A 12,211-nucleotide genomic window follows, 5' to 3' on the forward strand; every position below is an offset into this window, starting at 1 on the left:
GTATTAATGTGAGCAGCTTAATGCTGCCATAGCTACACTAGCGCAGTCTGCCATCACCTATTAAGTATGATAGAGCACTCATTTTCTCTTTCCATACACAGTGGTTGTATTAATTGATAAATTAATACGATTAAATTTGGAATATTTAAGTTAAAAATAGTAATTATTGGCGTCATACCTTATTAAAAATTTATGTCAATTGTTTGAAGTATGTTTTGACATTCCAAGCAAGCAAAATATGTCCAAAGTTATGTCTATTTCATCTGTTGCCTTCATATTTTCATTTTTAATGGGTGCAATTCTGTGAACTTAGATGGTCTTTGAAATCAAAATGCACTTGCTGATTAATGTAATGCGTCCCTCCACCCCCCACCCCCCTCGCCCTCTAGTCCTTCTCTCCTGCTTTAATATTCAAAGTAAATGCTAAAAATGTCTGTCCTCCCAGCTCCAAATAAATACAGTTACTCTTAATCCTATCAAGGGGAGAGGTGACAGTATTCCAGCATTAAGTCATCAGTCTTCACACACAATCTCATGTAAGCCTAATTTACCAAAGGTATTCTAACAAGCCTGGATCACAAACTAAAGTCCTATTTTTCCCTTTCACCTCCATTGTAAATTGAGCTTACATGAGACATATTCCCAACATTGGCCCCATCAATTATTCTACTGTTACGGCTCAAGCTTTTAAAACTTGTTTTTCTTTTTTCAGTGATTGTGGAAGAGGCAGCTGAAGTCATGGAGTCTCATATTGTAGCTTCACTGACACCATACTGTGAACATCTGATTCTTATAGGTATGGTTTAGCATTTCTATTTCTATTCCATAAAACTAAAATCATTAAGATGGGAAAAAGACATTCCAATTGCTTTTTGTTTCAGGTGAGATAAGCATCTCATTGAATTTTAGTTGATGTGTCTGTCTATGGGTTTTTCTTTTGTTTCATCTTGTAAATGTATTTTCATTTAATTTCACACACACACACACTCTCTCTCTCTCTCTCTCTCTCTCTCTCTCTCTCTCTCTCCTTTTTAGACTATTATGCCTTACAGTGTTCAGTCTGAAAGCCTCTATGAAATTACTAACAGCACTTGAAAGTCAAAACAGTTCTGTGATGCAGGTGGAGAAGATTCGCAGTTCACCTGTTAACGGCCCCGCATCACAGAATTGTCGTCAGTCCATAGGCTGGTTTGGTGCAGCTATCCATGCCACCCTATCTTGTGTTAATCTTTTCATTTCTATGTAACTACTTCATCCTACATATGTTCTTATCTGCTTGTCATGCAGGTGGAGAAGATTTGCAGTTCACTTGCATCACAGAATTGTTTTGACTTTCAAGCACTACTTTTACCTTCAGTTTTTTAAGGACTTTAATCTCTTTGAATGACATGTACCATCTTTCTACATTGTTCACTATGTGTGCGTAAATTGTTTTCTTAACACCACCACTACCTTTGATGACATACAGCTGTTAGAACTTCATAACGAGTGATACACAACTCTAAAGATTCTTCAGTATCCATAAGTTATGCAATATATCCAACACATCGCAGTACAAGGTATCAGAACTTCATAACGAAAGAATTACAAGTCTCAAGATTTTTCAACATCCAAATTGATCATCTTGAGTTCTGAATGACAGCTAAGTGCATTAATTTATGCATTTTATGCATTATCTGAAACTTTTACCACAATTGTGACTATTTCTTCTTCATGTTTATAGTGTCAAATCCACTATGTTTTTGCGACTTTTTTTTTTTACATTTTCTATGAACTATTTGATACATTGTGCAACTCGTGCTTTTGGCTGATGATGACCCTGATAATGGGTCAAAACTATTACCTAATATATGTTTCTTCTGTAAAGTAACCCACTTTATTTGAATTTGTATTGTAAAGGTGGAACTATTGTAATTTTAATAGTAGAGTGTATTCACCATGTGGGGGTGCAGATGAGGATGAAGTTGACAAGTTTTATGACACATTGAGTGATGACATAGTCAGTGTCAGCAGCAAGAGTGGGATAGTTTTAATGGGTGATTTCATTGCAAGAGTTGGAAATAGAACCGATTTTTAATTCAGGAAACTGTTAGGAATGTGTGTTTTTCCAGGGATTTTTTTTTGATATGGACCACTATCTGATCTGTAGTGAACTAAGTATCTCTAGGCCTAGGATAGATAAAGTGAAATGAATCTTAACAGGTGAACTGCGAATCTTCTCCACCTGCATCACAGAACTGTTTTGACTTTCAAGTGCTGTTAGTAATTTCATAGAGGCTTTCAGACTGAACACTGTAAGGCATAATAGTCTAAAAAGTAGAGAGAGAGAGAGAGAGAGAGAGAGAGAGAGAGAGAGAGAGAGAGTGTGAATATGTGTGTGTGTGTGTGTGTGAAATTAAATGAAAATACATTTACAAGATGAAACAAAAGAAAATAACAGTAGAAAATCTTCAGAATGAGGAAATTAGACAGAAGTATATGGATATGATTATGAACAAGTTCCAAGCAATGGACAGTAAGCGGGTTGAGGATATAGAAAGAGAATGGGTAGAATAGAGGGATGCTGTAGTGGAAACGGCAAAGAAATGCCTAGGAACAACTATGCTTTGTCCTGGTTTAAAACTACTTGATGGACTGTACTTAAATTTGGCAAGCTCTGCAGTGAAATCAAATGTGAAGCAATTCGCAGGCAAATGTATGCCTGGGAACCTCAAAAGTGAATAAGCTGAGTGAATGGTTAGTCCTATTACACACTGGAGCAGGGCAGCTGCAATTAAAATTCAGTTTGCCTGAAAAGGTTTATATCAGTTTACTTTGTAATTTAAATAACTTCTGAGAAAATAATGTTTTGTTGTTTTGGTGCATACTTTTGAGGGTTGGAGACTGACATTCTTACTTTGAATGAATAAAATAAGCCACCTAATGGCGGAAGATGTACCATTTAATTTAATTCAAGAACCGTTACACACACATTCGTGTGTGATTCACAACACCCACTCACCCTCTGCCCTTTTCTCTACTTTACACAGTAAGCAAATACAAACCATATATAGTACAACTGGCTGTGCTTTAATTTGAAAACGGTACACTAGCACCTTGTGTGAGCCTGTTTTATTTTGAATGTCTGAGATTGGCAAGGGACATAAATAGATTTTAAAAAGTGATGAAACAGAAGCAGAAATATAATGTGGTCAGCTATCATAGCATGGAGGTTCACTGCAAGATACTGCAGAGAGAGAGAGAGAGAGCCATCTGTCCTCCAATGAGGGTGACCATTTGGATCCAGAAAACAGTTTCAATTTTAATGTAGTTTAAAAATATAAAGAAATGAAAACTGAATCATTAATGCTGTTATCTTCTTTTTTTCCAAGGTTGTTAGTGGGGGAGGAACGTCAATCACATTCTCAAATACAGATGGAAATGAATGATTTGCAGGGAGTCCCTCAGTATCTGTATTACTATTTTTTCTAACTCGCAGAATGGAACTTTCAAGTTTTGTAGGAAGTTTGATGTCTGACTAGGGACTTGCTCCGAATAGCAGGCCTCTGACTATCCACCGATCGATAGGTATTTTATACTTAAATGAAAGGTAGGGCAAGCATGGAACATAAATAGCTTGCTTTTCTAGGTCCACATTCCGAACCTGATTAAGGTCTCTTTCAAAGCGAATGGTGAGGGCCATTGCTTTAATGTCCTCTCTGTTGATGGCTACGATGTCCGTCCTCCGATTAGAGTCATCGGTAGAAATACAGTGAACCTCCTCGTGCACCTCCCATCCACGGTGTCTCAAGCCTTGAGCAATCGACGTTCTTACACGGTGGTGGCGATGGTTGTGCATTAGTTCAGTGCTCCGGCAGAATCCCAGCACATGTCCAAGGGTTTCTGTCTCGTTGCAGCCATTTTGGCGGCAATGGGTTGTGTTGAATGACCTACCGGGAACCGACCTGACTGCGGTGAGGTTGCATGTCATCTTCACTGCATTTATGTATTCAGAAGAGGACAGAGGTGATTTATGAGTCATCCAGGAGTTTGCTTTCGGGCAGTCTGAATATAACACTACTCCTTTTCCTTTATGTGGTAGCTGGCACCACGACTGAAACGATCGATTTCTCATAATTTCACGTAGTTTTCTTGTGTCTTTGGGGGGAGACTTCCTTTCTTTTATGTCAAGTCCTTGGAGTGCCATATCTTGTTCTTCAGGTAACTTCCTTACGTATGGTAGATGAACGTCCTGAACATGGTGTAAGCGATTACAAATATTGTAATGCTGTATATTGGCTTCCCATTCTGCGCAAATTATTCCCATCCCTCTGACCTTTCTGGCAGGTTTTACCTCTCGCTCGTTCGGAGCCTTCTTGTTTCTTAACATTCTCCAAGTTATGACAGATTTAGTGATATGTCTTGGAAATATATATAATAATAAATAAATAGTTTATTATTATAGGGACTAACCCCATTTTCTGTATCTTATTCCTAAAATAATTTATGCTTAATGTTTTGAAGTTCTTTATACTGAGTACCTATAGCAAATGCCATTCCTTTACCGATTGATTCCCTCCAAAACTTCTGCTTAATTTTCCCAGTAATCATATACTCAATAACCAATGACCATGCCAAGTCTAATTTTCTCAACCTATCTGGGAAGTGGGAGAATTAGTGATGAGTAAGTCAATTGGTCAGTGATTTTGATTTTATATTAATTGGTTCTTTCACAAGTTACTCAATCTGAAAATTACTATTACCATCCCAGCAATATAAATTAATTTGTTCATCTTCGTCACTTCATAGAATGTACTTCTTATGGAATAAATTATGTAGTCTGGTTTATTGTTGTCATTGAAGGAGTATTTCTTACCTACATTCCATATTATTTGTAATTTTTTGTCATGCTAAATAATAATAATAATAATAATAATGATAATGATGATGATCATATTGTATGGGCTCAGCTACAGTATTCAGTCTGGGATGATTTAGACTCGGGCAATTATTGCTGTTAATCAAGTAGACTGCTCACACTAGTATCAGTCTTGGATAACCAGCTGGTCTTGACTTGGACAGTTTTAGTATCTGTACTTCTCCTTTAGTAGCAAAAAGGATATAGTTTCAGACAGCTCTCAGAAGTTTATCAATACTTTCAGTATTCATTTTGAAGTACAGTATGTGTAAAATCATTCTTCATCCTTCAGGAGTTGGGAAATCAATGTACAAAATTCTCCCAGTTCATCTCTCAACATGTTTATATCCTGGTCCCAAGTGTTGCTGCTTTTTTGCCTAAAATGAGAATGTCATCAGACACTCTTGGCACGGAAATACATAAGCTGAATAAATAAATCAATCCATTATCTAAAGGCTAAGTCTTGTCGCTGCAGCCACATCCCACGATCTTCAGCAGTCCTTTTCATCGTGACATAGGAAACAAAACCCAGCTGAGTGATTATGTTCCTAAGGTATGAGAGATGTGGTCTTCCTCTCGACTTCTTCCTTAGGACCTTTCCTTCGAAGATATTCTGGAGAAAGGTGTCATGTCATAGGATGTGTCCAAGAAATTTAGCTTTCCTCCACTCTATTGAATAAATTAAGGTTCGTTTCTCATCAACGTCATGCAAGATTTGGATATTAGTCATTTTTTCTGTCCAACTCGTCCTTGTCAGTCTTCTCCAGAACCACATTTCCGCAGCAGTGATTTTGATTTTATATTAATTGGTTCTTTCACAAGTTACTCAATAACAAGTATGACTCACCTGGTGCAGGTCTTTCTACTCTACGCTCATCAGGGTCCTGCATGTCTAGGTGTGAGGAGAGATGATTATGGTGGTGGTGGTGATGAGATAGGGTGAGGGTGAAACCGAGTGTCGGCACATATTCTATTCCTGTCGAATAACACCAGGGTTTTTGCTCAACGTTTAATGTTCCCATCTGACGGATTTATTTATTTATTTGGCGTATGATGAATAATGACAACCTATAAACTATTTACACAACCAGTGAAAGATGAGTACAAAGTAAATACAAATTATCATATCTATACAGTCAAAGAAAGCAATTTACAAAGTTTGAAAGTACAAGAAGAAAACACAATATATTTACATCACTATCCACCTATCAACTCTGACAGTTCATAATATACACACTGAGTGCGAGTGATGTACATGTCACTAAATGTGAATGTCCAAACCCGCCACCCACTTCACTGCTTCGGGTGTTGCTGAGTTGAGGTCTTCCATGGTGCCAGTGAAAGCATGGAGTGGACATTCCTGCACTACATGTTTCATTGTTTGTCGAACCTCCCCACAATCACAGTATGGAGAAACTGACCAGCCTCAGGTGTGTAAAGTAGATGCTGTTCTACCTACTCCACATCTCATGCGGTTTAGTCTACTCCAGGTGCAACGTGGCAGATCAAAGCCTGCCAGCTTTGTGGATGGGTTATTAATATCCACTATTGCCCGAGGTGGGGATAAAGACCACTCTGTTAACGATTTAGAGGTGGGGTTGCATTCGCTAGATGTTATCTCCACGGCTGTCTTCCAAGCAGGCTGGCGAGACTTTAGGCGTGTGCATTTCTGTCTGATATCCTCATGAACAGGTAGACGTTCATTCTTTAGCATTCTGGTCCATAGCTGAAAAAGGGCCTTTTGTCTCCTGATATGTGGAGGTAGTATATTGCTGAGAACCGGTAACCATTGGGTCGGTGTAGCACGAAGTGTACCAGTTATGATTCGCATGGTTTGACAAAGTTGTGAATCTACTAGCTGTGTGTGAGCACTGTTAAGCCAGACACCAGAGCAGTATTCTGCTGCAGAATAGACTAAGGCCAGAGATGTTGTCCTTAATGTGTTTCCATCCGCTCCCCAGGAAGTTCCAGCCAATCGTTGGAGAATGTTATTACCACTTTTTAGTTTGTTGGCGGTTTTCTGCAGGTGATTTTTGTACGTAAGAGACCTGTCCAATGTTACTCCTAAGTAACTGGCATTGGCACAATATTGTAGTTCATGGCCCTTGAAGAATACCCTTGGATGGTGGTTTGCTTCTGCGTTGTTCAGATGGAATGTAGATGTCACTGTTTTCTGTGGATTGGGATGAAGGTACCATCTCTGACGGATGAATCGCCATCAACAGCATCGTATGCCTTCACTCCACATGTACACTGTAGAGAAATTTGGAATTGAATGTAGGATTTTGGCATACAATGTAGTAAATTGAAATTGTGTATCATCAACTCTCCTACTCCGCTGGTTAACATTTTGATGGTGTCATTTTTTCCACCCACGGGCCTTGAACTGGCTAACTGCAGTGTCAGACCATATACACTTGAAACCTTAATGATCATGACCATCAGGCAGTTATTTTTATTGGAAATTCATTCTGATTGCTGCATGTATGCTCCTTTTATGATAAGATTAACACTTTATCCATTACCTTCGTTTTTGTTATATAAAACCTGTCCCAAAATGCACAAAAGAATTTCTTCCTTGCAAAACTATTATAATTTGGAAGAAAGTGTAAATGTACTTTTGTTTGTAGAAAACTGAATTCTAAGTACTGTTAGTGAACTCCAGTTTTTAATAGGGCTAACAGTTTAGGTTTGTATTCACTTTAAATTGTCCCAGATACATAACTTTTCTGACTTGTTCTGCTTCTTGGATAAGCTAGTTTAGTTTTGTGTAGCCCGTAATAATCTGGAAGAAGTAAGCTTTTGAATAATGAGAGAATTACTGAAATCGGTCGACTGATTCCTGAGACTACCCTTCATATACAAACAAACTTGCAAACTTTCTCTCTGTAATATCTGAATAGTTGATATAGGATGATTGATGGAGTATTCAGGTAGCTGTACATAGAATACATTGTTGGAATTAGGGAGATTGTTTACCCACACATAAAAGTTAATTAATTTTTGTATTTCACCAAACAGGAGATCATCAGCAGCTGCGACCTAGTGTCAATGTACATAGGCTGCGGCTTCACTTTGGATTTGATATTTCTCTCTTTGAAAGGATGGTGAACAATGGATTGAACTGTGAAACACTGCAGGTTCAGCATCGTATGAGGCCAGAAATCTCACGTCTCATTGTACCCACCATTTACCCTAAATTGGAGAATCACTCTTCAGTTTATAATTTTCCCCCAATTAAGGGTATGACAGCAAATGTTTATTTCCTGTCTCATGACATTTCTGAGGATGAGGTAAAGTATTCAGATTTGCATTTGTTATTTTTTCTTACCATCTTTTGTGACCTAACTATAAAAAGAACTTTTAAGTTAAAGCCACTTTATTTTTCTTTCTTTACGTTACGAACATTGCTAGCCGATGGATCTAGAGTTATGGAAAACTGCTCATGAAGTTCTGTATTTACTCATCTATAAAATTCCCCTCTGTAGATATTCATTGCTAAAACATTAAGGGTGTTTTTTATGATTACATACCTGGTTCAAAATACAGGGTGTTACAAAATTATTGGTACAGACTTACAGGTAATGAAGCAATGAAGAAAATACTAATAAACATAGGTCAGGAAACCAACAGTTTCTAAGATGTGATGTAATCATATTTGCAACAATTATATTAATTTTTGTTCATGCTTTATGCTCCAGGTACTGGACTCCACATTGGATGTCAACAGTTTCTGGTACTTTACATGTAACAAGCTTTAACAGCTTCATTTTAGATAAAAACTCATATTGATTATAAAATCAAGTAGCAAAAATTTAAGAATAACTTAAATATCATATTTAAGTGGCCCGCCTATTCAATACATATATAATTTCTTAAATCTAGTACATGTTTCTTCCCCTAAGGGACATCATCAGCTAGAATAAATTACAACAATATATCAGAATACAAAAATTACATTAATAGATTGGAAAGACAAATTTAAAACACTGTTATATGCAAGGACATTAAAATTATTAGCAAACGTTCATAAAGTTGTAAGTCATATAGTCAATAAAATTGGTTGAATTGTTCATTAAGCTCTTAATGATAAAGTTCGTGGGAACTAACAATCCTCCTGTGGGTGGGGGACGCATATGAAGAATACACCCCGGTATCCCCTGCCTGCCGTAAGAGGTGACTAAAAGGGGCCCAAGGGGCTCTCAACTTGGGAGTATGGGCTGGCAACCACAGGGCCCTTAGCTGAGTCTTGGTATTGCTTCCACTTATTTGTGCCAGATTCCTCACTTTCGTCTATCCTGTCCAACCTTCCTTGGTCAACTCTTGTTCTTTTCCGACCCCGACACACCCTTCGTGGCCCTTGCCTTTCTTTGTCCGTTACTTCATTTTTCGAATTGTCGGATGACTACTTTTTTCTTTTTTCTCTTTATCTACCCCCTGTGAGTGGGGGACCCAGACGAAGAATACACCCACGGTATCCTCTGCCTGTCATAAGAGGCGACTAAAAGGGGCGACCAAGGGATGATCAAGTTAGAACCATGAAACTATTTGGTGATTAGTACCACCACGCGGGGAACACCATGGGTCGCCTTTACTTGTGCGTAGTACCACTATGTTGGGTACCAAATAGGTTTGTGATTAGTAGCAAACGTGGGCACAATGGCTTTTACAGTACCTGTGATTAGTAGCACTATATGAGCGACACCATTGGATGAAGGAACCCATGGTTCTGGCTTGCCTATGATTAGTATCCCCTATATGAGGAACACCACGGGATAGTACGAGTCCCTGTGGTTAGTACACTTAGGTGCTGAACAACAATTTACCTATGACAGCAATGACATTTACAGTAAGATACAAAAGTTGAAAACTAGAAAAGCAGCTGGAATTGATAAGGTTTCAGGGGATATACTAGACAATGAGTTGGGATATAGTACCGTATCTGAAGTACTTGTTTGATTATTGTTTGCATGAAGGAACTTTACCAAATGAATGGAGAGTTGCTCTTGTAGCCCCTGTATATAAAGGAAAGGGTGATAGACATAAAGCTGAAAATTACAGGCCAGTCAGTTTGACATGCATTGTATGTAAGCTTTGGGAAAGCATTCTTTCTGATTATATAAGACCTGTTTGCAAAATTAATTACTGGTTTGATAGAAGGCAGTTTGGGTTTAGGAAAGGTTGTTCCACTAAAGCCCAACTTGTAGGATTCCAGCAAGATATAGCAGATATCCTGGATTCAGGAGGTCAATTGGACTGTATCGCGATTGACCTATCCAAGGCATTTGATAGGGTAGATCATGGGAGACAACTGGCAAAAATGAGTGCAATTGGACTTGACAAAAGAGTGACTGAATGGGTGGCTCTGTTTCTAGAAAACAGAACTCAGAGAATTAGAGTAGGTGAAGCTTTATCTGTCCCTGTAAAAATTAAGAAGGGAATTCCTCAAGGCAGTATTATTGGACCTTTATGTTTTCTTATATATATCAATGATATGTGTAAAGAAGTGGAATCACCAGGCGAGTTGGCCGTGCGCGTAGAGGTGGGTGGCTGTGAGCTTGCATCCGGGACATAGTAGGTTCGAATCCCACTATCGGCAGCCCTGAAGATGGTTTTCCGTGGTTTCCCATTTTCACACCATGCAAATGCTGGGGCTGTACCTTAATTAAGGCCACGGCCGCTTCCAACTCCTAGGCCTTTCCTATCCCATCGTCGCCATAAGACCTATCTGTGTCCGTGCGGTGCGACGTAAAGCCCCTAGCAAAAAAAAAAAAAAAAAAAAGAAAAAAAAGTGGAATCAGAGATAAGGTTTTTTGCAGATGATATTATTCTGTACAGAGTAATAAATAAGTTACAAGATTGTGAGCAACTGCAAAATGACCCCGATAATGTTGTGAGACTGACAGTAGGCAATGGTATGATGATAAACGGGGATAAAAGTCAGGTTTTGAGTTTCACAAATAGGAAAAGTCCTCTCAATTTTAATTACTAAAAGTAATTACTAGAAGTAAATAAGTGAATGTTTGTTTTTATCAGTTCAAGGAGGCATTGCATATTGTTTGTTCAGAATGTTATGTGGATGTGTTTTAAACCTTGAAAGTTATAAAGCCATCATGTCCAGAGATTTCTGCTGGGTGCATTGAAACAACATTTACAATTTTCCAAAGGAAGATTTTTCTCATCATACAATATAGTTTTGACTTACTGTACAACAAATTTGAAGGACAGCAACTCTGTCACAATGGCAGCTTTTTCATTTGAAAGCTAGAAAATACTATCACTACCATACGTAAAATCATTTCAGAGTATTACAGATTGATTTTTATAACAACTGTATGGAGGAGTTTTTTGAACATTTTCGACCTAACACCAAAACGTTCTGTTAAGTTGAAAATTGACATCTATTTCTTGAAAAAGTAACTGTTTTTGAGGAAAAATATCCATGCTTTTCACTAAAAGATATCACCAATTTTTGTTGGTCCCATTGATTTCTAGTAATGTTCATGTCTCACTTTCACTTCTCTGTTATGATCAAAGAACTGTGTATTTTATTTTTTTAAACGTGTGCATGCACATATCTGTTAGAAATTATTCTTTAAATATTTTAAAAGAGTGGTATGCAATATATTGTATAGTCTATTTCTCTTATTATGGAGTGAATTGCTAAAAGTGTAATGGAATGTACATTTTCTCTTATAGATGAGTGAAAGTCTCAGCCATAAGAACAGTCATGAAGTGATGTTCGTGATCATGCTTGGTAGACACTTGGTACTTCAAGGATATGAACCTTCAGAAATCACAATTATTACCACATACAAGGCCCAAATGCTCTCGCTTTCAAAAGTATGTATGTGGATTCAATTAGTGCTTACTTAATGAAATATATTCTTCCATTATTTTGCATGATTACAGCTTGTAATTGTGAAAAAACTGAAAAGAATTGTATATGTCTAAATGTAGTCATTGATGAAGTTTCACTGAACAAATTTTGGTAGTGACTGGTTGAATAGGTCACAATACCTGCTTTTAGGGAAATAGTTTGTCAGTTTCTTCACTAACCAAAATTTCACTACTGTTTGCTGACAAAAGTGCCATTCTCAATCTCTAATATACTGCTCTCCTTTTCATCGGTATCTGACTCAGATAGTGTTGCCAGATGTACGGTTTTCCCCAGAACAATATATTTTTTATCATTTTGTTCCGCGTATGGTGCACCCTTTAAACTGCACACCCAATGTTCCGTTTTTTAAGTATTGCGGTTTTTGACAGTATCGAAATAGTGCGCGGTTATGATCAAAGTATTCTGTATTCTGA

At 37.8% G+C, this 12,211-nt stretch overlaps 1 protein-coding gene across 1 annotated transcript in view; it reads left to right on the top strand.

The window, feature by feature from the left end:
- Positions 1 to 12,211, top strand: part of LOC136858228 (NFX1-type zinc finger-containing protein 1) — a 161,445-nt gene that overhangs the window by 24,537 nt on the left and 124,697 nt on the right. The window contains exons 2-4 of the mRNA XM_067137614.2: positions 713 to 796; positions 7,919 to 8,190; positions 11,597 to 11,740. Of these exons, the coding sequence (XP_066993715.2) occupies positions 713 to 796; positions 7,919 to 8,190; positions 11,597 to 11,740 (500 nt within the window). The remainder of the gene's footprint in view (positions 1 to 712; positions 797 to 7,918; positions 8,191 to 11,596; positions 11,741 to 12,211) is intronic.

This window comes from Anabrus simplex, chromosome 1, assembly GCF_040414725.1.
Source record: "Anabrus simplex isolate iqAnaSimp1 chromosome 1, ASM4041472v1, whole genome shotgun sequence".
Lineage (NCBI taxonomy): Eukaryota > Metazoa > Arthropoda > Insecta > Orthoptera > Tettigoniidae > Anabrus > Anabrus simplex.